Source organism: Capricornis sumatraensis, chromosome 18 (assembly GCF_032405125.1).
Source record: "Capricornis sumatraensis isolate serow.1 chromosome 18, serow.2, whole genome shotgun sequence".
In the NCBI taxonomy this organism is placed as follows: Eukaryota; Metazoa; Chordata; class Mammalia; order Artiodactyla; family Bovidae; genus Capricornis; species Capricornis sumatraensis.
The window spans coordinates 19,276,227-19,301,823 of record NC_091086.1 but is presented as its reverse complement, the minus strand read 5'-3'; the positions used below and the strand labels follow the sequence as shown (position 1 = coordinate 19,301,823).

Below are 25,597 nucleotides of genomic sequence, written 5' to 3'. Positions count from 1 at the left end.
AAAACTAAATGATAATTAAATAGGCCTGTTACTACCCTACCTGCTGTTTTTATAAATGTTCCTGAAGCAGAGATCAGAAAGGCCTCTCTTACTCTAAGTTTGTTAGTCATCACTCACATCTTCACCCACCTCTGGGCCCTTCTGGACTGTACTTAGAAGGCCCAACGGTGGAAATAGGGGGATAATTCCTTTTGGTATAAGGAGCCTTTTAATCACAGCATTATTTTCTGTCACTGACTTTGCAAGCCAGGCATCTTTGTAAACTTGAACAAAGTAGATTTGTGAGTTGCCTGCAGTGTATAACCCTTTTATACAATATCTGAGCTCTTTATGGATTTATAACTAGACTGTCTTCTGATATACCAAAGCCTGAGTGGCAAGAGGAATCAACTGTTTAATTAACACAAGCAGCAAATGCTGGCTTTGTTTTCTCAATGCCTTGCGGCTCAGATGCATATTCATGTTTTATTTTCCAAATCAGATTTAAACTGCAGGAGAGGAAGCTAGAGGCAGGCACACACAAAAATAACTCATGTTTTTATTGCATTTCCATACACACTGGCATGCACACCTATCTTCAGGCCAACTCCTTGAGAATGTAGAACCTATTCTAATATTTATGGCAGATTTTAAATACTTCCATTACTACTATTTCTTTGGGTTCTTCTCTTCTTCTTCAGCCTTAGCATTTTAACCTTTTCTTTGTCTCTGGAGATAGTTATTTTCACAAAATTATTTTTCACTCCTCAAAGCAGAAGAACTCTAGAGCTGTGGCCAGATTCTCAGTTAAGTATGATAGTAGAAGAGAAAATCTGATTCCCCATGATCCCTGGGTGGGTGATTGCATTAAACACAGGAGTTTAGAATTTCCACTATATTGAGGCCTCTTAATATCGAGAGGACTAAATTGCAGTGTCAGTTCTACCAAAGAAAAATGAATCAAAAAGGTAAATGAGAGATACTCATTTGAAATGTTCTCACGCAGCCTTGTTGATAGCAGTACTGTACATATCTTGTGCAACAGTGCTTCTCAGACTTGACTGATCCTGGGAATCAACTGGAGGAATCAGCTGTGGATTCCGATTCAGCTGGTGGAGTGGGACTTGAAGTTCTGCGTTTCTGACTCCTGGATGCTATCCATAGTGTTGGGACGTGGACCACCATTTGAGCAATACAGACTATCAGTTTCTTTTCTTCCTTCTAGATGAGATCAACTGGCCTGAAAAGGATGAGGCTCCACCCCCTGATGCCCAGGATCTGATTACCTTGCTCCTCAGGCAGAATCCCCTGGAGAGACTGGGAACAGGTTAGAGCACATACGTTTTAATTTTGCTAATGAAATGTCAGTGTGGAGTACTCAGAGGTTTGTATTTTTGTTTTGTCTTTTGCATGGGAAACATCTGTTGACTGATGCAGAATATGACTACAATACAGTATAACAATATTTAATTCTGTTTTCTGATTCAGAGCAGTATGTATGCTATGAGGGTTGGTGGCTGTTGTTTTGCTGTTGTTCTTTTTTGGAAAGCAGAAATTTTTCTTACTTTGTTTCAGTCAGTAAAATTTCTCCGGAAGCAAACTTCAAGGGCAAAGAGCATATGTAACTCTTCTGTCTTGAAAAGCATGAATCTTAAAAATTTGAAACAGAAGGTTAGGAGTATGGAGTTTTTTTTTTCCTCTGGAAGGATTTGACCCAGCAGTTACTATCTACAAGTTCTGAAACAGGTTATCAGTATTTGAACTAATTACTAGAAACGAGTGCCTTGGGTTGAGCCATGCTATCCTGTCTTGGTGATCAGCACCATGGCCCAAGAAAGAGGATTAAAAAACATTAACATTCAAGATAAAGAAGGTAGTAGATTTATTTCTTGCTGATTATTTTTTCTGACTGTTCTACTACTAGTTTTTTGTTTTTCGAAACTCCTTTTCCTTTTCTTCCTTATATTCTTAATAGACAGAGATTGCAATACAGTCCTAGCCAACTCCAGTATGTGAATTTACCTAGATGAGTCTAAATATTAAATGCACATAATGTACACACATGCACACACATACAGCACACATCACACATACACACTGTATTGATAAAAATTTTCATCAATGACAATTGTTGACTTGCTGGGTTGTTTATTCTGAGCTGTTTCGTCCTACCCCATTTTACTAGAAAGATAAAATGCTGATGAGATCGTTCTCTCACTCAGTTTTTTCTAGACAGAAATCATTTGCAAAAACACCAAATATATATATCTTATCTTGTGTTCCACTTTTGCTCAGAGCTTCCTCAGTTGCAGAGCTCTTTTCTTGCTTAAGTATGGACTGCTGTGCTACCCAGAGTTTCTGATGATGCATTAAAATCCGTGGACCCAATCTTTATTTTGTAAATAAAGTTTTATTGAATCACAGCAGTGCTGTTCACTTGCACATTATCTATGGCTGTCTTCATGCTGCTTGGCTGAGCTGAGTAGTCATGACCAACTCCATGGCCCACGAGGCCTAAAACATCTACTGTCTGGCTCTTGGCAGAAAAACCTGGAAGACCCTGCCTTAGAGAATCCAAGAAGCTTTCATTGTTTTTATTTTTTATTTTTTCTTGGCCACACTACAAGCCTTGTGGGATCTCAGTTCCCCCACCAGGGATTGAACCCAGGTCAATGGCAGTGAAAGCCAGTGTCCTAACCACTGTACCACCAGGGAATTCCCAAGAAGTTTTAAAATCAGAACTCAACTAGGAAAACTAATTTGAGTTGAGTTTTGTGCTAGAGTGCCTGCGTGCATGCTAAGTCACTTCAGTCGTGCCCGACTTTGTGACCATATGGACTGTAACCTGCCAGGCTCCTCTGTCCATGGGGTTCTCCAGGCGAGAAAGCCGGAGTGGGTTGCCATGCCCTGCTCCAGGGGACCTTCCCCACCCAGGGATTGAACTGCGTCTCTTCCATCTCCTGCATTGGCAGGGTGGTTCTTTACCACTTGTGCTGCCTGGGAAGCCTTTATGCCACAATACCATGTGCTTTCTGCTTTCTTCCTTGGATAAGTGGGCCTTTTCCTAGGAAAGGCGATATAATGGAAGCTAAAGGCATAAACTCAGTTGTCAGCTTGCCAGGGTTTAAATCTGAACTGTGTGATCACGAGCAGGTTGCTTCCCTTTCTGTGCCTCACTCCCTCATCCATAAAGTGGAGCTGATAGAAGGTCTACATCCCAGGATCACTGTGAGGATAAAAGATCATCAACACTGTCTATTGGGACCAGATGTGACATTGCTGCTGGTGTTGTCATTTTGTATTTTTCTTGCTTGTATAATCCCATGCTTTCCCCTTTGGCATGTGAGACTTAGGAATGGTGAGTGTGCTCCCACCTTTGAGCTGATTGAACTCTTTGAACAGAATTCTTTATCTTTCTTGTCACCCTATTTGGATTTCCTTTTGTCTGAAGTGACTAGCAAACTGGTTATTTCCCTCTGCCTGTGATCTACAGTTGGATTTGCCTTATGGTTCAAGAGATGAGCATAGCTGTCCAAGAATGGCAGTCAAGGCTCTTTGTGGTACAGAGATTTGAGAGGTGGTTTTACTCACTTGAGTCAAATATGAGAAGCAGAGGCATTTTAAGATTGCCCTGCAACAATAGAAATATCTGTTTGTATAGTCTAATCAACTGTCCCAGGGAAGTATTGTTCTAAGGTAAAGCTAACAATGTATAGGAATCATGTCAGCACTCCTGCTAAAGAGTTCTCTTCAGTGTTCACGTGTCACTTTGGGGAATTTTCCTTTTTACTCTGCCCATTTCTTTCTCCTAGGAATGTGTGGGCTCTCGATTGGCCTTTGCTTAGCAAGACAGGGCTACAGCTGGTGGTCAGAACATCCACGTCTCTACGTTATATGCTGCAGCTTATCTTTGCACATTTTCTCCTTGACTGCTGCTTTCAGTCTTTTCAGGGTTTGACAGATTGAGAAACAAATCTAGCAGAAGCTTGAAAGAGACTTTAAAGGACCCTGCCCAAGGTCTCAGCGTTGTCAAGGAGAGCTTGCCAAACAGGCAGGTCCAATGTGACGGGTCCCAGTAGGGCCCAGAGAGCGAGTCTGAGAATCCCGCAAGTCTGCCATGCTGCTTCCAATGACAGTGTTTGGATTTGATGCATATTAAGAGGGCAAAATAATGCACCATGAAAATGTGTGAATGCACATTTGCCCGAGAGACTAGAGAGGCTGAGAAAAGGAGTGTGAAGAACATAATGGATGTTTAAGAAAATTCTGTGAAAGGAAAGAAAAGCTCACTAGTGCCAAACCCTAACTTGCGATTTGGGACCTTGTCGTACTTGAACTTGACTTTTGAACTTGTAGAATATTGAGAGCACCTGGGCTCATTGGACTTGAGACCTGCTCAGATGTGACTCATTCCCACCCATGAGTCAGCTGGGAGGTCGTAAGTCATTTCTTCATTGCCCGGAGTCTCAGTTTCCTAATCTATGGAAATAAGCATGTTACACACCTCACAGGATTATTGTAGGATTGAGTGTGGGCACGTTGGAGGAGGTATGTGGTTGCATTAATCTGGTGCAGAACAGGAGCTCGAGAAATGGTCACTTTCCCTTCCTTTACCTTTCTGGTGAATTCTTAAGGTGAGAGTGACGTTTGCATGAGCTCCTGTGTCTGATGATTAGTATTTGGTTCATAAAGCCACCATCTATATTATTCCAAGAGGTTGTTGCTCAGTCGCCCAGTCATCTCTGTCTCTTTGTGATCCCATGGACTGTAGTATGCCAGGCCTCCCTGTCCCTCACCATCTCCCAAGTTTGACCAAGTTCATGTTCATTGCATCGGTGATGCCATCCAGCCATCTCATCCTCTGATGCCCTCTTTTCCTTCTACCCTCAATCTTTTCCCAGCATCAGGGACTTTTCCAATGAATCATCTTTTCACATCAGATGACCAAAATACTGGAGTTTCAGCATCAGTCCTTCCAGTGAATATTCAGGGTTGATCTCCCTTAAGATTGACTGGTTTGATCTCCTTGCTGTCCAAGGGACTTTCAGGAGTCTTCTCCAGCACCACAGTTCAGAGGCATCAATTCTTTGGCATTCTGCCTTCTTTATGGTCCAGCTTTCACAACTGGACGTGACCACTGAGAAAACTACATGGACCTTCGTTGGTGGAGTAATGTCTCTGCTTTTCAACACACTCTCTAGGTTTGAGGTTGTGCTGCGTGCTTAGATGCTCAGTTTTTCCAGCTCTGCGACCCCATGGACTGTAGCCTGCCAGACTCCTATGTCCATGGGGATTTTCCAAGCAAGAATACTGGAGTGGGTTGCCATGTCCTCTTCCAGGGGATCTTCCCAGCCCAGGGATCAAACTCAGATCTCCCACATTGCAGGCGGACTCTTTGTCTGAGCCACCAGGGAAGCCCAAGAATACTGAAGTAGGTAGACCATCCCTTCTCTAAGGATGACTTCCTGACTCAGGAATTGAACTGGGGTCTCCTGCATTGCAGGTGGGTTTTTTTTTTACCAGCTGAGCTACCTGCGAAGCCCCAGGTTTGAGGTTGTTAGCCCAGGGTTAATTTTTCTCTGGTATGTCCTTTTGATTCTTTTGTTCCCCCTCTCTGCAGAAGTGCATGAAAAACAGGGCTCAGTGATAAGCAGCTGCTTCTCAGTGGGGCACAGAAGGCCAATGGGTGAGACCTGGGCACTGGGTCAGCAGTGGGCTGGGCTGCCTGGGGAGGGCCCATTTGGCATTCTCTATAGAGAGCAAGTGAAGGCTCTCACCAATATGTGTCCCAGGGTGCAGGTCAGGGAGAAAACCGTCTGGATATGGTCTGGAAGTGTCCTTTGAGCCTCTGGGTCTAGAGAACTATACTTTTCTGGGTAAAGTTGAGTGACCTGGATGTTCCAGAGCTGTCATTTGATGAGGCCCCAAGAGTGGCAGCTGTACAGTGCTTGGTAGGCCACAAGGTAGGGCCTGACTCTTTGGACCTCAGTGTCACTGGCACAGTGAGGGAACTGAATTGATGCATATTTAAGCCCTTTGATCGTCTCCAAGCAAAGATCACTGGAAGAAAACATTCCTGGCAGCTGTGTTTGGGGATGTTTGTTGGGGTGGATGAGAACCAGGATGCACGGAGGACTGGAGTTGGACTAGGCAGAGATGCTGGGGAGCTGGGTGTGTGGCTCCCTTCCCCGATATCCACATGGTGAATCCATTTGAGAGTTGATGTGAGAGAGAGGGCAGAGTAGGATCCAAACTAAACCAGGCCTCCCCTTGCGTGGCCTGTGGTGCTGCGGCACTGAGGATGGACTGGTGGTCTTTAGACAGACCTCAGCTCAGCCCTTCTAACCCTTCCTCGCCGGACGATCTTGACCCAGTATGGTTTACTGCTTATTTGCTTTACCCATCCAAAAAATGGAGCTGACAATGCCTACTACGAGGCATTACTTTCAATGGTTTAATTAAAAGAAGCAAGTTGCCTCTTGTCTTTAGTGTAATACTTGTCAAAGCTGGCCCTCAAATCCCAGCTGCTGATGTTGTTGCTCTTGGGCTCAAAATTAGACTTGAGTATTGTGCTGTAAACAAGGAAAAAGCCTACTGAATTCTAGATGAAGAGTCTAATCATACTTTGTAAAGAACTGATTCTCCCTTTTGGGGGTTGATTTTTTTCGCTTGGCATTTTTCTCTTCATTCCATCATTTTCAAAACATTGGTTTCCCTTCGCTGGTTTGGAGCCCTAGCCAACCTGCTCCTTGTGCTCAAGTGAGGCCCAGTGAGGACAGAACGATGAGTTTGAACTTTACAGAAACCTCCCCTGCCCCAAGATTTTTCATTCAGCTTACATTTCTCACCCTATTCCTTTTGTACCCCACCGAGGACAGGATGAGAAGCATGGGTAACAACTGCATTAAAGAGGCATTTGCAACCCCTGTTGAGGGGCATCTCCTGGTTGGGAGATGGATTAGATCCCGGTACTAGTCTTGCGAGAAGTATCTCTTCCTGAAATTGTTTCAAGACTGAATTTTCCTAATCTCCCCCATCAACAGTGTGCATGTTGATGGTAGGGTGGGGGTGTGTCTCCGGGTGAGATTCTTATAACATGTGTACCTTCTCTTTGCATGGGAAAGTGAACGTCGCTCAGTTGTGTCCAGCTCTTTGCAACCCTGTGGACTATATAGTCCATGGAATTATCTAGGCCAGAATACTGGAGTGGGTAGCCTTATCCTTCTCCAGGGGACCTTCCCAACCCAAGGATCGAATCTAGGTCTCCCACACTACAGGCAGATTCTTTACCAGCTGAACCACAAAGGAAGCCCAAGAATACTGGAGTGGATAGCCTATCTCTTCTCCAGAGGATCTTCCCAGCACAGGAATCGAACCGGGGTCTCCTGCATTGCAGGTGAATTCTTTACCAACTGAGCAATCAGGGAAGAAAGTATACTATACAGTCTGTGGAATTCTTCAGGCCAGAATACTAGAGTGGGTAGCCTTTCCCTTCTCCAGGGGATCTTCCCAACCCAGAGATCGAACCCAGGTTTCCCACATTGCAGGTGGATTCTTTACCAGCTGAGCCACAAGGGAAGTCCCTTTACATGGGGGACAGTGTAATACTTTGATGGGGTCTGCCCTTCAAAATCTCTTTAAAATCATAAACTGAATTACAAATATTAATTCAATTCATTGAATTGTCCTATCAGGCTCACTAGGCAAAAAGAAACCTAAAACTTAGGAATTGTGATTGCTTTCATCACACGTATTATAAATCTATCAAACAAGTTTGCCAGTTTCTTATTTAAGAATCTGTAAGCCATAGAACCTAATTCCTACCAACGTTAATGGACAATCCAGTAAAATTGAATGATAACCATTATATATTATCATCTTTATTAAAATCTTACCTTCATACATATACCTATGGCTGATTCATCTTGATATATGGCAGAAACCAACACAATATTGTGAAACAGTAATCCTCCAATTAAAAAATAAAATTTTTGGACTCATTTGGAGTTCCAGTGGTTAAGAATCTGCCTGCCAATGCAGGGGACATGGGTTTGATTCCTGGTCTGGGAATATTTCACATGCCTGGGTCAACGACTAAACCTGCATGTCCTAGAGGCCACAGGCCACAACTAGAGAGTAACCCCACTCACTGCAACTAGAGAAAGCCTGTGTGCAACAACGAAGGCCCTAGTAGCCTAGATATATATATATGTAACTTTTAAAAAAAGAGAAAAAGAGAAATCGATTGTGGTAGGTACCCCCCACCAAGAAAATAAAACTTACCACCAGAGGAGTTACTGCCATGAGCATGTTTTATACCATCTTAGAATTTTAAGGAGTTATAAGCAGCAAGTCTGCTTTGGGCCAGTGTGTGTCCACGTCCCCAGGTTCAGCATAATGGGATTTTAAGTGGCCGTGTCATTAACTTTTGAAAAATGGAGGAAGTCATGGAAAAATTAACAAAGAAAAACTGTGCCATAGCAACTGCTGTTAGCAAAATCAAATCCCCTGCTGATAAATTATGGGAAAATTTTTGGAGCTTTGGGTTGTAGCATGAAAAAAATTTCCCTGATTTCTTTAATTCTCTCTTGATAGAACTTTTTCTTTTTTTTTCTGTTGTTCTTAAAAACTGATGCTTACCTTTGTTGGGAGGATAACTGAACACTTTTCCCTCTGTTCTTTCCCTCCACTCCCTACCCTAAGGTGGTGCATATGAAGTCAAACAGCATCGATTCTTCCGTTGCTTAGACTGGAACAGTTTGCTGAGACAGAAGGCAGAATTTATTCCCCAACTGGAATCTGAAGATGACACAAGTTATTTTGATAGTACGTGCATTATCTGACATAAAACATTATTTGGCCTTTTCTTTGTGGAAAATCAGCTCTGTTTTTGATAGGTACCTTTCAGTCCTGAACCCATGAGTTCTGAAACATAATGTTGCCTTGATAGAGAAACTCATAATTAAAATAACTAAGTTAAAAGCTGAAATTCTGAGTAATTGAAACTGCTTTCCAAACCTTTCCCTGCAGCTCGGTCAGAGAAGTACCATCATATGGAGACCGAGGAAGAAGATGACACGAATGATGAAGACTTTAATGTGGAAATAAGGCAGTTTTCCTCATGTTCACATAGGTTTTCTAAGGTAAGTGAAATATGGCATAAACATAGAGGGTCTCCATGTTGACCCTGGTCTAGCTCTTGCTGGGCCACGGAGGCATCTTCCCATTGCCTTTATAAGAAGAACTTTGAGCTCATTGTGTGCACAGCCCTCTTCTAGGATTCCACAGATACAACATAAAGGAGAAGGCTTAGTCCTCGACATAAGCCCATTCACTTGGAGACAGTTGATTGTGAAATGAGACAGTCTCTTAATCAGTGATAGAAATTGTAAGATATATTAAAGGGGCAGTAGGCCAGCCAAGCTAGAATTTTGGAAATAGATCAAAATCAATGTTGGAGAAAGGTGCTTTTTGACTGGTAGTGGGAAGATTTAAAAGACAAAGAAACCAAAGACACACCTAATCGTCCTGAGAAGCAGGGGCCTAGGACGATAGAAATGAACCTACAGGGCACCCTACCTTCATTTTGCTATTTTCACTCAAGCTATATTTTCTGTTGCCATGGCATTTTACAGCATTATTGTGTAGCTTTTCTATAGCAATGAGTGATTTGAGAGTGTTCCGTAGCTTTTTCTAAGTGACTGCCCGGAGTGCTCTGCAGATTGGCCGACACTGCCCTCCCCGGGTACAGGAATGACACAGAGAAATAGGGATTTCCCTGGAGGGGAGGCCCAGGTCTAGAGCAGAGCCAGGAAGGAAGCTGATGACAGAGTTCAGGCTCTCCTGGTACCTGTCCTCTGGCCCGTCAAAGCCATCCCCTAAGCTGCTCCCTCTCTGCTGTCTCCTGTTCTTTCGCTGCTGCTGCTAAGTCGCTTCAGTCATGTCCGACTCTGTGTGACCCCATAGACAGCAGCCCAACAGGCTCCCCCGTCCCTGGGATTCTCCAGGCAAGAACACTGGAGTAGGTTGCCATTTCCTTCTCCAATGCATGAAAGTGAAAAGTGAAAGTGGAGTCGCTCAGTCATGTCTGACTCTTAGCGACCCCATGGACTGCAGCCCACCAGGCTCCTCTGTCCATGGGATTTTCCAGGCAAGAGTACTGGAGTGGGGTTCTTTCACTACCTTCCTCCTAATCCCAGGAGATTATAGGAGCTATAAGGGCCATCCCCATGAGAACAGCAGTTGGCTGGCTTGGGCGTAGCGAGTGCTTCCTGGGTTGGACTCTCAGCACTCTGTTTATGCTTCCATCTTGCCGGTGGTACAGCAGAGACCTCAGTTTGCTTAAGCTATGATCCCCTTCAGAAATCCCAGTATCAATACATGAGGCTGCCTGTTGGTATATGTGATTTATAAGCCAAACACATAACTCTGACTCCTCACCAAGTACACACTGCAACTCCCCCCAATGGGTCTTGAAACAGGTAATTTATTTTTCTCTTTCCTCTCAATTCCAATTCATTTTTCTACTTCCTGCACCTGACTGGGGGCCATTCAGTCTTTTTCTCTGTGATTTTCTTTTTCTGATTGACTTCATGGTTAAATGTAATCTAATGCATGCATTGATCCTAGGCCTGGAAACCCCATTGCATCTATGGATTTTGTTTGCAGATACAAAGTCCATAGTGAGATATGGTGAGAATGTGATGAATTCATATCTCCCCACTCCAAAAGGAAATAAAATTGTACAATTGGCCACTCAACTCAGGACTCAAGTAAATGCATCGGAAAGTACCTTCTGAATACATGGCCCCAATTCAAACCTTAGTCAAACTCTCAGCTTGTTCTCCCAGGACTTTTTTTTTTTCTTCTGACAATCCCTTTCAAGAAAATATTAATAAGCACTGATTCTTTGCCTTGCAGGTTTTCAGCAGTATGGATCGAGGTACTCAGAATTCAGGAGAAGAGAAGGAAGACCCTGGGGACAAAACTAAAAGCACAACTTTGCCATCCACGGAAACGTTAAGCTGGAGTTCAGAGTATTCTGAAATGTATGTGAAATGCTTGTTAAGAAGCATTGTAAACAGTAGCTACTAGGGCAGTGGTTCTTCAACGTGACCATGCATCCGAATCTCCTGGAGGGTCTGTGGAAGCAAAGTGCTGACCCAGGAGGTCTGAGATGAGGGCTGAGAATGTATGTTTCTCTTTTCCTTTTTTAAAAAAGACAATTGTCTATCCTTTTACATTTTTTTCATATATTTATTTTTAACTGAGCTGGGTCTTTGTTGCTGCATGGGCTTCCTCTAGTTGCCCTGAGAGGGGGCTACTCTCTGCTTGCAGTGCGTGGGCTCACTAGTTGTGACTCGTGGGCTCTGCGTGGGCTCAGTACTTGTGGTGCATGGGCTTAGTTGCTCCACAGCATATCAGATCTTCTCAGGGATCAGACCTGTGTGCCCCACATTGGCAGGTGGATTCTTACCACAGGACCACAAGGGAAGCCCCAAGAGTGTGCATTTCTGACCGGTTCCTGGGGATACCTCTGGTCTGGCACAGTTTAGAAGTCACTGCCCTCAACATGTGTTGGTTAGGAGATCTCAGTTCCATTTTTACCTGTTTTTTTTTTTTTCCTAAAATTCACCTTGCACACAATTTTCCAGTGTCTATAGATATATGACTTTGTTTTTTGTTTAATTAAGGCAACAGTTATCCACATCCAACTCTTCGGATACTGACAGCAACAGACATAGGCTCGGTTCTGGGCTGCTTCCCAAGCTGGCCGTTTCAGCAGAGGCAGAACATGATGGGGCTGCTCCCCAGCCCAGAGAGCTGCACGAGGAGCCGGAAAAGCCAGCCCTCCCCGCTGCAGAGAGTGCCCAGGAGGAGCCCGAGGTCACCACCCCGGCCAGCACCATCAGCAGCTCCACTCTGTCAGGTAAAGCCGTGGGCTGGCCCCTGCCATCCCAGCATCGCCCGCCAAGTTGACAAGTGACTGCAGTGCTCGGAGTCCCAGGCCTGGCTTCGGACCAGTCTTGTGTTGCTAGACTCTCTCACAGCCCCACTCCTTAGGCCTGGGCGGTGGACTCCTCAGAGCTGAGATCAGACACATCAGCCCTCTCCTTGGAGCATGGCTGTACGGCCAGTCTTTCTTGCTGCACCTGAAGCCTTCACGTCCTCCGATGGGTTCCAGCGGCGCCCTTGGATGGTCTTCAGAAGTAGAAGTAGGGGAGGTTGTTCTTCATTGTGGAGGCAAAGGCACAGCAAAGGTCTTGTGGAGTTGCATCTAACTCAAAGTGATGAGTAAGCAACCCTGTCAGACAGTCAACAGGACCCTCAATAGCGTCTTAAATCACCACCTATATAGTGTAAGCCAGTTTTTCCTCCGGTGTTCAGATGGGTAGTTGTTTCCTTGAAGGAGCTGGTTTTTGTTGTGGGGCCACATTATACCCAGTCACCGAATAGTCTCCACTCTAAACTGTACCCCAGTCAGTGCAGCAAAATTCTCATGCCATGAGGTTCACGGATTGAGAGGGGAGAGGGGAGTGAGAAATACCGACATAGTTCAAACTGATATCTTGTGTGGCTATGAAACCACTCCACTGCACACAGGTTTCCAGCCTCTAGGTAACCGGTGAAGACGCTTCTGAGACATAGTTTGGTGTGTGGGAAGCAGTCCAGGGGCTTAGGTCTTTCCTGGGAGAACTCTTCTTGGTGTTACTTTTGTGTGAAGTAAGCCTTCCTGACCAGAAGAGCAGCGTCTTCATGGGTTTTCGGATGCCTGTGTATCATGGCGGAGAAGGCAGTGGCACCCACTCCAGCACTCTCGCCTGGAAAACCCCATGGACGGAGGAGCCTGGTGGGCTGCAGACCATGGGGTTGCCAAGAGTCAGACATGACTAAGCGATTTCACTTTCACTTCCATGCATTGGAGAAGGAAATGGCAACCCACTCCAGTGTTCTTGCCTGGAGAATCCCAGGGACAGGGGAGCCTGGTGGGCTGCCGTCTATGGGGTCGCACAGAGTCGGCCACAACTGAAGCGACTTAGCAGCAGCAGCAGCAATATATCATGAATACTTGCAGCCCTTAATCACAGAGGTGTCCTCATTAAATGATTGGACTTGCGCTTTCCTCAGAGCAAGCCCTTGAGGCGCATTTTGGATATTATTTGGTTTATAAAAATGTTATGCATAGCACATCCTTCCACAGAGCAATGTGCATTTATGCTTTCAAATAATAAAAATATGGGTATGGCTTAAGGTTGCTATAATAAATGTTTTCATTAAGCCATATCCAGTATGCTATATTGATAACCATGAATGATTATCATGAAATTTTTTCTTAACTAACTGAATATTCAGTGTCTATTTGTTTTGTTTTGAATCATTTCAAAATAACAAATTTTACACACAGGGTTTATTTCCGCCTCACTAAAAGGTCTGGTTCTGTGGAGCTTCATGTGAGCTGATAGTTGATCATGGGGAAAAATAATGTTGGGTTTTCCCCTTCTCTCTTTTCCTCTCAGTTCTGTTTCCGTGTGGGATAATTCCGCATGTCCTAACTTGCTGGAGCCAAGATAATAGCAATGAAGAAGTGTGCAAAGACAAGCTAGTAGCCTCAGATTCCTGTTCCTCTTGGTTTCACATCAAATATGGATATGTCAAGCGCTTTATATTTCTGGTTACTAAGTTCTCATGTGTTTCTTAGTTTATTATTTACTCTGAATAGAGTTGCCTCTATTTCACATTTATTCTTAATATGATGAATTATTTATGATCTTTTGGACTCTTCTGCCTACTGACTCTCAGAAAGTTATGAGGGAGAGGGAGGGGAATGGTGTCTAAGCATTTGATTGATTACTTTCATAATTAAAAAAAAAATCTGTCTCTGTCCTGCCATGCATTTTGATTAATAGATTCAAACCACCTTTCTTTCTGTCTCCCTCAGACACACACTAAAAATAATCAAAGACCTTGGGGGCCATACAGAATAGAGAGATGAGCTGATTTGCTCATAGCCAAGGGTAATTAGGAAATCTGAAAACCGTGACTGTAGTAAAATTAAATTTGTTGATTTTTATATTCCTCCACCATCAAAAAGAAAGAACCCTTGACATTTACAGAACATTAAAGTGACATTATCCACCCTTGGCAGGAAAGACTCACACGTTTATATGCAGTGCTATGAAATGAGACAGCAGAGGCAGGCAGGGGGATGATAAAAGGCACGCACTCCAACAGTGAGGGGAGTCCAGCCTTGTACTCGTTTCCTTCTCTTGACTACAATGTATTTGAATCAGTGAGAAGCAAAAGTCTTGAAAATTTAGGTGTAGTACTTGAACGCATCTGACAAATTATTCATCGTGAAGAGATTCAGCTTTCCAATTCATGCTTGTCAATGATCCCATCCAAACCAAACTAGAAGGGAGAAGTGAGTGTGCAACTTATCCCAGAGCAAGCTGAAGGTTTTTGAGGTGAGATTTGATTTGTGAAGCAGGTTTTGTCTAGTTTCTTAATTTAGAGTGAATAGAATAGATACCCTGTTTAAGGGGGTTGAGTCTAGCATATACAAGTGGAAAGAGGGTTGTTCTTTGCCTTGAGATTATCTTCTTTAGTAGGTCGGATGGGTGTCACACAGATTACTGGGAGTCTTCTCCTGTGCCCACAGTGCCTGCAGCGCCTGGGTGGCCGTGGACAGCGCTGTTCTCAAGCCCCACTGTCCCAGGTCCTAGGCTTCCCTTAGCGAGGACCACGCCTTGGGGGGTCATGCCACCTCTGTGAACTGGGACCGAACTTTAGCTGTACTGTTGTGAGTCGAGCACTGCAACAGAAATGTTAGTTAAATCCAATTAAGCCTCTTTCCTAGGCAAAGAATGTCGTGGTCAGCACTTTGATGTGCTGGCTGGTCTTCCAAAGGATCGTTTATAATGGGATTAAATTCTCTCTGTGGATTGCATATCTTAATGTGATGATAGTGTTGATGATTTTTAAAACACAGGGGGCTTCTAATATAGCATGTAGAAAGAAAAGGGAGATAAGCATTGTTTTTTCTGGACAGACAAATATGTATTATCAGTGGTAAGAAAAAAGAAAGGAAAAAAAAAAAAACCCCAAAACTGATAGACTGTGAAAGAATAGGAGAAACGGAAAGAGATGGTCATGTGACTTGTTTTTCACTATGTCACTTCTGGCAAGAGAGAACTGTCTTCACACTGGGCCTGTGTACTTACCAGACTGGGATCAGTGATACTCCATTTCTGCGTTGTTCTATATGGTGGCATATTCTCTTACATTACTCTGCTGAGGGAAGTCCTAATTTTTTAACTTAAAAAAACCCTTCTGGTTTATATTCAGGGTAATAAAATTAAAAATAGAGGAGACATGTGGCTGCCTTAGAGGGGGACAGATCTTCTCACTGGTCCAGGAGTTTCAGGACAGGTCAGCATAGGGCTGTGTCAAGACTAAAGCCGAGAAGACGTAGTGAGCCATTGGGTCATCCCGCGTGTAGTGGAAGAAACTCTTGGTCTTGGCTTGTGAAATTTACAAGCTCAGAGTGGAAAGAGGTGTGGGAGGTCAAAGGTGACACTTTAGGCGCTTTTATGTAAGTTACATCCTGAGCCTAGTGTGAGGTGTGTCTTGAAAAGATGGTAGGAGATGACAGGGGCATAAGTCTCTATGAAGTGACTAAATGATGTCCACTTAGCAAAAGCCGGTATTAACTGCCTTGCGAATGCTGATCACCAGTATCATAGGATGATGGTGGTATGCTGTGGGCGGTCATGGGGTTCGTAAGGTGACGTTTGGTTCATGACCTTTCACAGTGGGGTCAGGAGGAGGAATCGTCTGTTAGAGTTGTAAATGATTCTAAAACGCAGTTGTTCTTCTAGTTAAATGGAGTCGACTAAGAATTAGTGGACCTGTGTACAAGGAGAATGCAGTCTGGATGGACAGCTCTTTCATTCTCTCTCCTCCGACTCACCTTTCTCGAACCAGTCGCGTGATTTCCGTGTTTGCCTGACACCACGTGGACTCACGCACCACACGGGCCTCTGCTTCCCAGTGTTCGTCCTTCCCTCTCTCTCCTCCCACCTCCGCAGCTCTTCTATCCCAAATTCTCCTGAAATGTTTTTCCCTTCTTCTTTGCACAGTTGGCAGTTTTTCAGAGCACTTGGATCAGATAAATGGACGAAGCGAGTGTGTGGACAGTACAGACAATGCCTCCAAGCCCTCCAGTGAGCCCGCCTCTCACATGGCTCGGCAGCGCTTAGAAAGCACAGAGAAACAGAAAGCCTCGGGGAAAGTCACAAAGTCCCTTTCTGCCAGTGCCCTGTCCCTCATGATCCCAGGAGGTAGAGAGACATCGGCTCGCATGAAACTGTGTGGCTTGTGCATGTGCCCCCGCCCCCGATGTGGCATGCTGGCTGAGATGCAAGACTGCTTGAACCAGTGATGGTGGTGCCCTGGCACAGCCCTCCTGAGTGACCCCCTGGAGGGCCTCCAGGGCTCCCAGAAGACAAACGTGACTTACCCCTTCGCACTTCTTTCGGCAGCAGGAGATGAGGCAGGATCCCTTCCCACGAAGGCTTATTTCTTTTGTTTTCGTTCTTTTCCCTTTCTCCCTTCCCCAAGTTAAGTGATAAATTTCGCTCTTCTGAATAATTTTTCTTCCCTAGACCAAGCATCATTTATATCCTTTGCAGAGCTGTTTACAGCATCTGTGTCAGAAAGCTAAGTATAGTTTTTCTCATCTAATTAATGAGGAAATCAATACAGAGAACATACGTTTTTCATTTCTGGGGATGCAGAGTGTATCACAGACAGCACTGAAATTACAAGTTTTACCAGCCTTGTCTGTTGGGTTATGCTTCCTCCTACTGGTAGCCCAGTCATTTTCTGCCTTGTATTTAAAAAACTGGGCTTAATTATGATTTTGTTGAATTGCAGTATTTTTTGACAACCTAGTTTTGCCTCTACTAATCACAAAGTCTGGTGTAATTTCACTGGCTGAGATGAAAATATACACCCTGGTGGTTGTGACTTATCACTCAGATGACAGACAGTAAGAGAATGGAAGTGTCAGTCAAATTATACTGCAGATGGCTTGCAGTTGGGAGAATACAGCCCATGTATACAAGGGATTGTTTACATGGTTGAAATTTGAAATTTGTGCAGAAAGAAATGTTCATTGAGGGGGCAGTGCTCACTGTAGCATGTTCTGTTTTCTGGGAGATGTGCGTATAGCACCTTAAAACAAACACCCTGGTCTGAATGACTGTTCACAACCAAAAGGCAATGGCTCCAGGGTGGTCGGTAAGTGGAATGTGGTCCAGTCCACTCTGAGAGCTGGTGAGAAGGCCCACCTCTTAGTGGACGTGGGTCAGTTACTCAGTGTGGGGAGATAAGGAAAGATGTATTGAGGACAAGAGTCAGGGGCATGGCTTTCTTAGCAGTTTGGATCTGTGTGTCTACTCCGTCTTCTTCTATCTCTGCATGTTTTGAAGTTCCCTGCCCACCAGCGTGGATCTGTTCAGCTGGCCTTTGTATGAGACAGAAGGTAGCCAGGAAAAAAGTGTCAAGATGCCACATGAAGTCAGAGTGGAAGAGCCTGGACACTGATGCATTTAGCTAATTGTTCTCCTTTGGACAGATGTAAGATTCTTGCCTGGATAATCCCATGGACAGGAGCCTGGCAGGCTACAGTCCATGGGGTCGTAAACAGTCAGACATGACTGATCACACACGCATCCCAGGAATTACAACAGAAGATAGTCTGGATACTTCCAGCTTGCTGTGGCCACCGTGTTACTCACTGCATCCTGGGAGTCTTCAATAGCACTGGCCTCTTGTAGCCTGGCCCTTGCTGAGCTCACATTTAAACCACAGCATCTTTGTGTAGATTATTCTTTTTCATACACAACACACACACAGGTGTGCGTGCACCATTTCATATGACCAGTTAGGATTTGTTTAGATTCACATAGATAAAACAGTGACAAGAACTATAAATAAAAAGTGTGTTTGTTCATAAAACAAGGAAAACAGGATAGAATTGGTGTTGAAGAATATGAAGTGAGGTTTTCTTAAAATTTCTCTATCCACCTGCATTATCCTCTCAGAAACCTTGCTAGAACTGCAGGTAATACATGAAGATAATCAGTTCTAATCATAGTAATAAGGACTGGTTCCCTTATAGGCAAGTTAACATGACAGGGTTTTCCTGATGCAGATTACCTAGTCAGCACTTGCTCAGTAATCCAGCTTCCCTGGTGGTTCACTTGGTCAAGCTTTGACGACTGGCTTCTTTGTTGCAGATATGTTTGCTGTTTCTCCACTGGGAAGTCCAATGTCTCCCCACTCCCTGTCCTCGGACCCTTCTTCCTCAAGGGATTCCTCTCCCAGCCGAGATTCTTCAGGAGCTTCTGCCAGTCCACACCAGCCCATTGTGATCCACAGTTTAGGGAAGAACTATGGTTTCACCATTCGAGCCATCCGGGTGTACGTGGGAGACAGCGACATTTACACAGTGCATCATATCGTTTGGGTGAGACTCTCTTTCTGGCCAGTTTTCATTCCCAGCAAACTAGAGAATGAATACGTCAGCTGAGGCATGGTTAACAGCAAATGAGCTTCCTGTTAAGCTGGCATTTGGGACCTACTTCATACTCTTGCTCTTTATCTGTGTGGTAGGACTGAATTTAGCAAAAGTTAATTCTTTTTAATAATTGTGTTAGTCTTCAAATCTGATTATCCACTCTATATACCAAGCTTGTAGAAATAGTACAAAATAATCTTATTTTTATCCTTCTTTTCTTAGTTTTTTCCACCTGGCCTTCTTTTTTTCTAAAATACTTTCTCAGGTCACCTGAAATATTGCTTAAGGAACCATAGGAATTATCCTATTTTAGGAAGATGGCAGAACAAAAATAGTGAGCCATATTTTACTGGTTTCCTCTTAGACTCACAGGATCATTTGATGATGAACTCAGAATATTGTGCTGCAAGAGAACAGTAGGTGTCAGGGTTGTCATTTGTTTGCTTACTAATGTATCTTCTCTTGAACTTTAGAATGTCGAAGAAGGAAGTCCAGCTTGCCAGGCAGGACTGAAGGCTGGGGATCTGATCACACACATCAATGGAGAACCGGTGCATGGACTTGTCCACACGGAAGTTATAGAGCTCCTGCTGAAGGTACTGTCTTTTTTGATGTTAGGGCCATCTAGATGAAGCAGGTAGCCAGAAAGAACTGGCACCAGAAGTTCTTTACTCAAGTTCTAGTGTTCTTCTATGTGGGCTATCCATACACACTCAGTCTCTTTGCTGAGAAAGCGTTCAGTGGTCTGTTTAAGGTAAAGGCAAGAACAACATGAATTTTTTGGTTTTATATCATGAAATCCACTTTCATGTATCTGCACAGTCACTTCCTGATTTAATTTTGCTTCTCATCCTAAATTACAGAGTTCTCTTTGTTTTTTGTATCACACGTAGTAAAATCTGGTTGGAAATCATCCATCCTCGGTGCGATTTTCTTTAGCAACTTTCAATACACTTTATTCTATTATGGCAGAAGACAGTGGTATTAAACTGTGAGGTCAGGTCTGAAGCTTGATTTGAGAGTTGAGTTTCTTTGGAAGCTAGAGCTGTGAATGTATAATAGGTGGTAATGGAAGAAGGGATGCTAGCAATCATTAGACCTTTCCCTCCTGTACAAATAAATTTGAATGTAGATCAGTCTCTACTTGGAATTAAGCTGATTCAAGCCAGTGGAGTAGGAGGATCATAAAGAGCAGAGTGTGATGAAGAGAGATGGTCTACACTCATTCTCTCATTGCTGTTGGGCTCTTTGCTTTGCCACTGCTAACGAAAGAATATAAAGGTATAGCCCCAAATATGAGTCTGGTTAAAACAAAGATGAATCTGAGTCACAATTTTAAGTTTTTTCAAGGAAAAAATCCTATCTGTGATTTTAAAAAAAAATGCAATCATTAACTGTAGGATTATTTTACAGGTCAGCAGATTTATAGATGACTTCTCAGTGTGTGAACACAGGGAGGCATTACTAGGGCCTATCAGAGAGGTGTGAGCCATCACCTCAGGTAGCCTGCAGCCTGTTGAGAAATAAAACATAAATGCATGTGTGTCATTTAAACAACATCCATTCAGACTGTTTCTAGAGCACTTGCTAGGCAGGTGCCATGGTAGACACTGGTGACATGTCTAGACACGGTAGACATTGGAAATTATGTACAGTTCTTACCTTGAGGACTGAGAGAGACGCAGGAGATGTATGCAGGTAGATGAAGTTCAGCCTGATTAGCCAGAGCCACAGCAAGGGGAGGAATGCCATGCTTCTGCAGAGAATATTCTGTGAATAGGGAGAGTCATCCCCGAGCAGTGACACTGAACTGAAACCTGAAAGAAACTCGGGAATTTGGAATTAGTGCAGGTGGGCGGGTGTACAAAGCCTTTGATAAGTAAGTAAGCCTTTGATAAATGACTTTTATCCTTCTTTTTGTCATCCCCCAGCCAACACAAGTATATTCTTCAAAAGATTCAGGGTCTGGCCCACATTCCGAGAGGAGTAATAGTATGTACATTCAAAGGTCCGTTGTGAAGTAGCAGATTGTAGGGAAGTTATTGCCATTGATCAGTCCACAGCATTAATGAAATTTTGGTCTTGACTTCAAGCCCCATGGGAGTAGGTGACTGTCTTTGCTATCCTCCATACCTACGGGTGGTTCCCTTAACTCTAGTCAGCTTTCTCACAAAGGCATAGTATTGCTCACTGGAGGAAGAGGATGAATCTTGAGAGGACATTGCAGGGCCGTAGGCAGTATGGGAAGCCAGCCGGGGCCGTGCTGAAAACGTGGCAGGCCTGACGGCAGCCCTGCAGGAGAGACATGGAGCTACTAGTAAGGCTCTGCACGTCATCCCTGCATTTGCACAGTGCCGGGTTTGCAGCTGGGTACTCAGAAAGTGTTTGTGGAATTGAGGTGACTAGTAGGGTTCTCCCTCGCGTGCTGTCCAAAAGTCACTGTGGGAGGAGCCGAGCACCATACAGCTGCTTGTGTTAATGTCTTCATGTACATGCTGCTCAGTTTGGGAGTAAAACCTTGAGATGGCTGGAGCCTCTACACTTTGCAATACGCCTGCTGAGTAGTGCACACGTGCTTAGTCGCTCATCATGTCCAGCTCTGCAACCCTTTGGACTGTAGCCTGCCAGGTTCCTCCATCCATGGGGCTTTTCAGGCAAGAATTCTGGAGCAGGTTGTCATTTCAAAACAGGTAGCATTTCTGGCACCTACGTGGGTAAGGCTTGAGTTTTTTTCTTTTCATTCACCATCAGTTTCTGATAATACTACTTGTCTAACTGCCATGAAATAACTGTCTCCTAGTAAGTGCCCCCAAAATGGGAGGCAGAGCAGGGTTGTGGACTTTCAGAGTCCTTGGCTGTGAGAGTCCCCTGAAATGACGTCAGACTTCCCAAGACAAAATTCAAGAACCCTGACCAGCCTGTTCTCTCGTAGTGCCTGGCCCAGTGGTCCAGGGATACGCCATTGCTGGCTCGCATCGACCCTTTGTGAGTGAGGGCCCAGGCTCTATCTGCCACAGCCTGTTTGTCTTTCCAGTGGTGTAGGGACCACAAAGGTAGGCAGAGAGGTACTTCTCTCTCCCAAGTACTCCTTGAGCTTTTCTAGGACCTCCCTTTTGTTTAGATAATAAGGCTATGTTTTATATGTGAGTTTCTTTTCATTGTCAACTCACAGGACTAGAAGTTTTGGCATCAGCAGTTCAAAGATGGTCAGATGGATTTTAAATGGTAATAGGTTTGACCTCTTCCGTTCTTTGTAGCAGTATTACGCTACATGCATCTTAGGTCCTGGCACAGTATATCTTTATATTATTTCTTGCATTTGCTCATAAAATCAGAAGAAGAAATAACAAGCTGAAATATGCATATCTTTAGGAAATATGCCTTCTGTTTATTTTGCTGAGACATACTTGCTCTTTCATAATTTATTTTATAAAACATTTTCGTGTGATTCTGGATTTTAAAACATCTCTTCCTACTTCTGTGAAATTTGAACGTATGTTTCTCCTGAACGCCTCTGGCAAGGTCTCCAAAAAGAGTCAGTCAGTTCCATTTATAACATTTTGTCCTCATCTGGTTACGGAGTGCCTGCATTCCTGGATCTGATTGACCTATGTCCCTGAAATGCCACGACCATGCTGTAACGGAGAGCTTTGGCATCCTCCTGGGCCATGGCGTGCTGTCTCACATCTAAGCAGAGGATCCTGCTTCTGGCTCATAAAGGAAGCTCTCAAAAGAGCAACCCCTGTAAGGAAACAGAGTGGATACAGGGGATTTAATTACCTTCCCAAGGAACTGTGTTATCATGCATCTTTCTCCTAAATGTGAATAGTGATTCTTGGACAAAGGATTGAGTGACTAGTACCAGTCCTGGACTCCCATGTGCCATCAGTGGCAGACCATCAGGGTAGTAGCTGTATTTTTGTTTTCTCACGTGCTGTTTACCCGATGCTTTATACTTGCAAACTACGTCACAAAATCTCATGGCATCCTCAGAAAAAGGTAGAAGAGCCATCACATAGGGCTATATATATTATTACTCAGCCATTAAAAAGAATTCATTTGAATCAGTTCTGATGAGATGGATGAAACTGGAGCCGATTATACAGAGTGAAGTAAGCCAGAAAGAAAAACACCAATACAGTATACTAACACATATATATGGAATTTAGAAAGATGGCAATGACGACCCTGTATGCAAGACAGGAAAAAGACACAGCTGTGTATAACGGACTTTTGGACTCAGAGAGAGAGGGAGAGGGCGGGATGATTTGGGAGAATGGCATTCTATCATGTATACTATCATGTAAGAATTGAATCGCCAGTCTATGTCTGACGCAGGATACAGCATGCTTGGGGCTGGTGCATGGGGATCACCCACAGAGATGTTATGGGGAGGGAGGTGGGAGGGGGTTTCATGTTTGGGAACACATGTAAGAATTAAAGATTTTAAAATTTAATAAAAAAAAAAAAAAAAAAAAGAAATCCATGTGCGATACTGGGCTTCCCTGATGCCTCAGATGATAAAGAATCCAGCCTACAGTGCTGGAGACCCCAGTTTGATCCCTGGGTGGCAGAGATCCCCTGGAGAAGGGAAGGGCATCCCACCCCAGTATTCTTGCCTGGAGAATTCCATGGACAGAGGAGCCTGGCGGGCTACAGTCCGTGGGATCACAGAGAGACGCAACTAAGCGACTAACACTGTGTACAATACTTATTTATCTTTTGGATTGTGAACATATTTAGCATATCCTCTGTGTCATGGCTTCACTTTTGGCCTCACCCACCCTCACAGCTTCAAAGTGAGCCTGCTGTGAAAGCACTCACTCACATGCACGAGAAGCAAAGTCATAGTTTTTCGGTTCAGTTCCCCATTGGCTCTGCGCTTTCTCAGTGCTGCCTCAAACCTCTCTAGCCACAGGGAGTTAATCACCTCCATCCAGATTACAAGTAGCTTGCTAAAAGAACTTTCCCACAGCACCGAAATCGCTCTCTCCCCACTATGGTGGAATGTGGAGGCCACGTGGACCCAGTCATACCCCCTGTTCACATGATTACCTGCCTAGTGTGGCCTCTCAAATGCAGGAAACCCCCTATTCAGCCAGGTTGCTTTCTTAGGACAGCATTAGTTTAAATGCCCAGTCATAAGAGAACCTAAAATAATGCCAGCCACTGCCTCAGTGTTTCCTTTCCCTAAACTCTGGGAACCTCTGGATACTAAAATGGGGGCTAAAAGAGCACCATTATTACCAATTTTACATATTAACTGGGTCCCCAGAGTGTGCAGAGTTGTGTGAGGTACCGAAGGGTCACACAGCACGTGGCGGATATGAATAGTAGGTAGTCAGGAGCACTTTACATGAGTAAATTCAGGTCATCCTCATAGCCTGTGCACAGGTGCTGTACACAGAAATGTCCCCATTTTACAGATGAAGAAATTAAAGCAAGGAGAAGCTAGCGAAGCAGCCAAGGTTCTGTGCTCGGAAAGAGCAGAAGAGGATTTGCATACCAGCAGGGCAGCCCCAGAGCCTGAGCTTTCAGCTAGTGTACCGCCGCGCTCGGACAGGAGGTCTGATTGCCAGAAGCTTAGAGCCCAGTGTTCGCAGGAGAAACAGTGGCAGCGCTAGGCTACAGTCAGGCTGCCAAGCCAAGGAACAGTCTGTAAATAGGGCCCAAGTGCGGAAGGAGAGAGAGCTTTCCACCACAGTGGGCGGGCGGAGAGTTGGGGGTTTTCTGTGCAGGGCTGTGAAGGGTGGGTGGATAAGTATGTAAGGGAAGGAGTGCGGGACGGTCTAGGCACAATAAAATGACGCTTTAAACCACAAAAACAGGAAACTCAAAGTACTTGAGGTGCATGAGTAAACCAGTGTGGCTGGAACCTGAGTTCATGGTGTCTGGGATGCAGTGTGCAAGGTGACCAGGGCTGGATGGTGGAGAGTATGAATGGGGCTAGGACACCGGCATGGGAAGAATGCATTCCCCATGGGTATTTTGCAGAGGAAGAACTGTGAAAGCAGTGTAGCTCAGGGAGATACCCAAGGCCAAATGATGAACTAAGGTGGAGTCAGATTGAGAGAAGAGGCTGGGCAGCCTGACTTCTGCTTTTGTGTTCAGTTCATCCAGCTTAAAATAACTTCCTCCCCACCATGCACTAATCACACAAGCAGTTTAAAGTAACGCGTAACTTAATAGAACATTTGACAGTCTTCTGGCCCCATTTTATTGTTGTTATTTTTTGAAATAGTGCCACAGAATCTCTCTAATAAGAGATTGTTCCTTCTTCAAAAGAATTTGTTGAGGTCAAAGGACCCAGTAAAACAAATTGCCAGTTCTGGCAGCACTTGCTATAGCTGATGGGTCCACCAGGTGGCAGGCTTCACAATTCTCACCTATTCCCCATAAAATTATTTTTCAGTCATTTACTTACCATTTTTGTCATCATTAACTTTCTCAACCAAAGGTCTGCGCTCTGCATTTTTTTCTGTCTGTATTTCCTCTTAGGAAAGTTACCCCCTTGTGTATTTTCATAAGTCAAGTGAACTGTCCTCTGAAACAGCCCTATGTAGAAACAAACTAAAAACTAAGTTTGTCTTTTTCGAGTTTTTTCTTTTAATTTTTAAAAATTTTATTTATATTTTAATTGGTGGAAAATTGCTTTACAATTTTGTATTGGTTTCTGCCGTACAACAAAGTGAATAATTATATATGTATTCTTTCCCTCCTGAGCCTCCCTCCCCTCCTCCCCACCTCACCCCTTTAGGTCATCACAGAGTGCCAGGCTGGGCTTCCTATGTTCTTTAGCAACTTCCCCCAAAGTGTTTTACACATGACCGTCTATATATGTCAATACTGCTTGTGGAAAGGGACATCTGTAGAAAGCTTAATGATACGCTCTGATTCAACAAACTCCGTAACTTTTCTAATGAAAAATGTTAAGCATTGTATTATATTTATCTCATACAATGTATATGATATTTTTCTATTTTTAAAATTGGTCTGTAATAGGAGGGTTAGCAGTGGTTCAGGCTTAGACTGCTC

General features: G+C 44.1%; 1 protein-coding gene across 3 annotated transcripts in view; it reads left to right on the top strand.

Moving 5' to 3' along the window:
• Positions 1–25,597, top strand: part of MAST4 (microtubule associated serine/threonine kinase family member 4) — a 611,596-nt gene that overhangs the window by 574,752 nt on the left and 11,247 nt on the right. For 2 of the 3 annotated variants that reach the window (XM_068990599.1, XM_068990600.1), the window contains 8 exons: positions 1,205–1,306; positions 8,683–8,805; positions 9,010–9,122; positions 10,900–11,027; positions 11,673–11,908; positions 16,119–16,319; positions 18,282–18,511; positions 19,036–19,158. In XM_068990599.1, coding sequence (XP_068846700.1) covers positions 1,205–1,306; positions 8,683–8,805; positions 9,010–9,122; positions 10,900–11,027; positions 11,673–11,908; positions 16,119–16,319; positions 18,282–18,511; positions 19,036–19,158 — 1,256 coding nt within the window. The remainder of the gene's footprint in view (positions 1–1,204; positions 1,307–8,682; positions 8,806–9,009; positions 9,123–10,899; positions 11,028–11,672; positions 11,909–16,118; positions 16,320–18,281; positions 18,512–19,035; positions 19,159–25,597) is intronic. The other variant, XM_068990601.1, reaches the window with a different exon arrangement.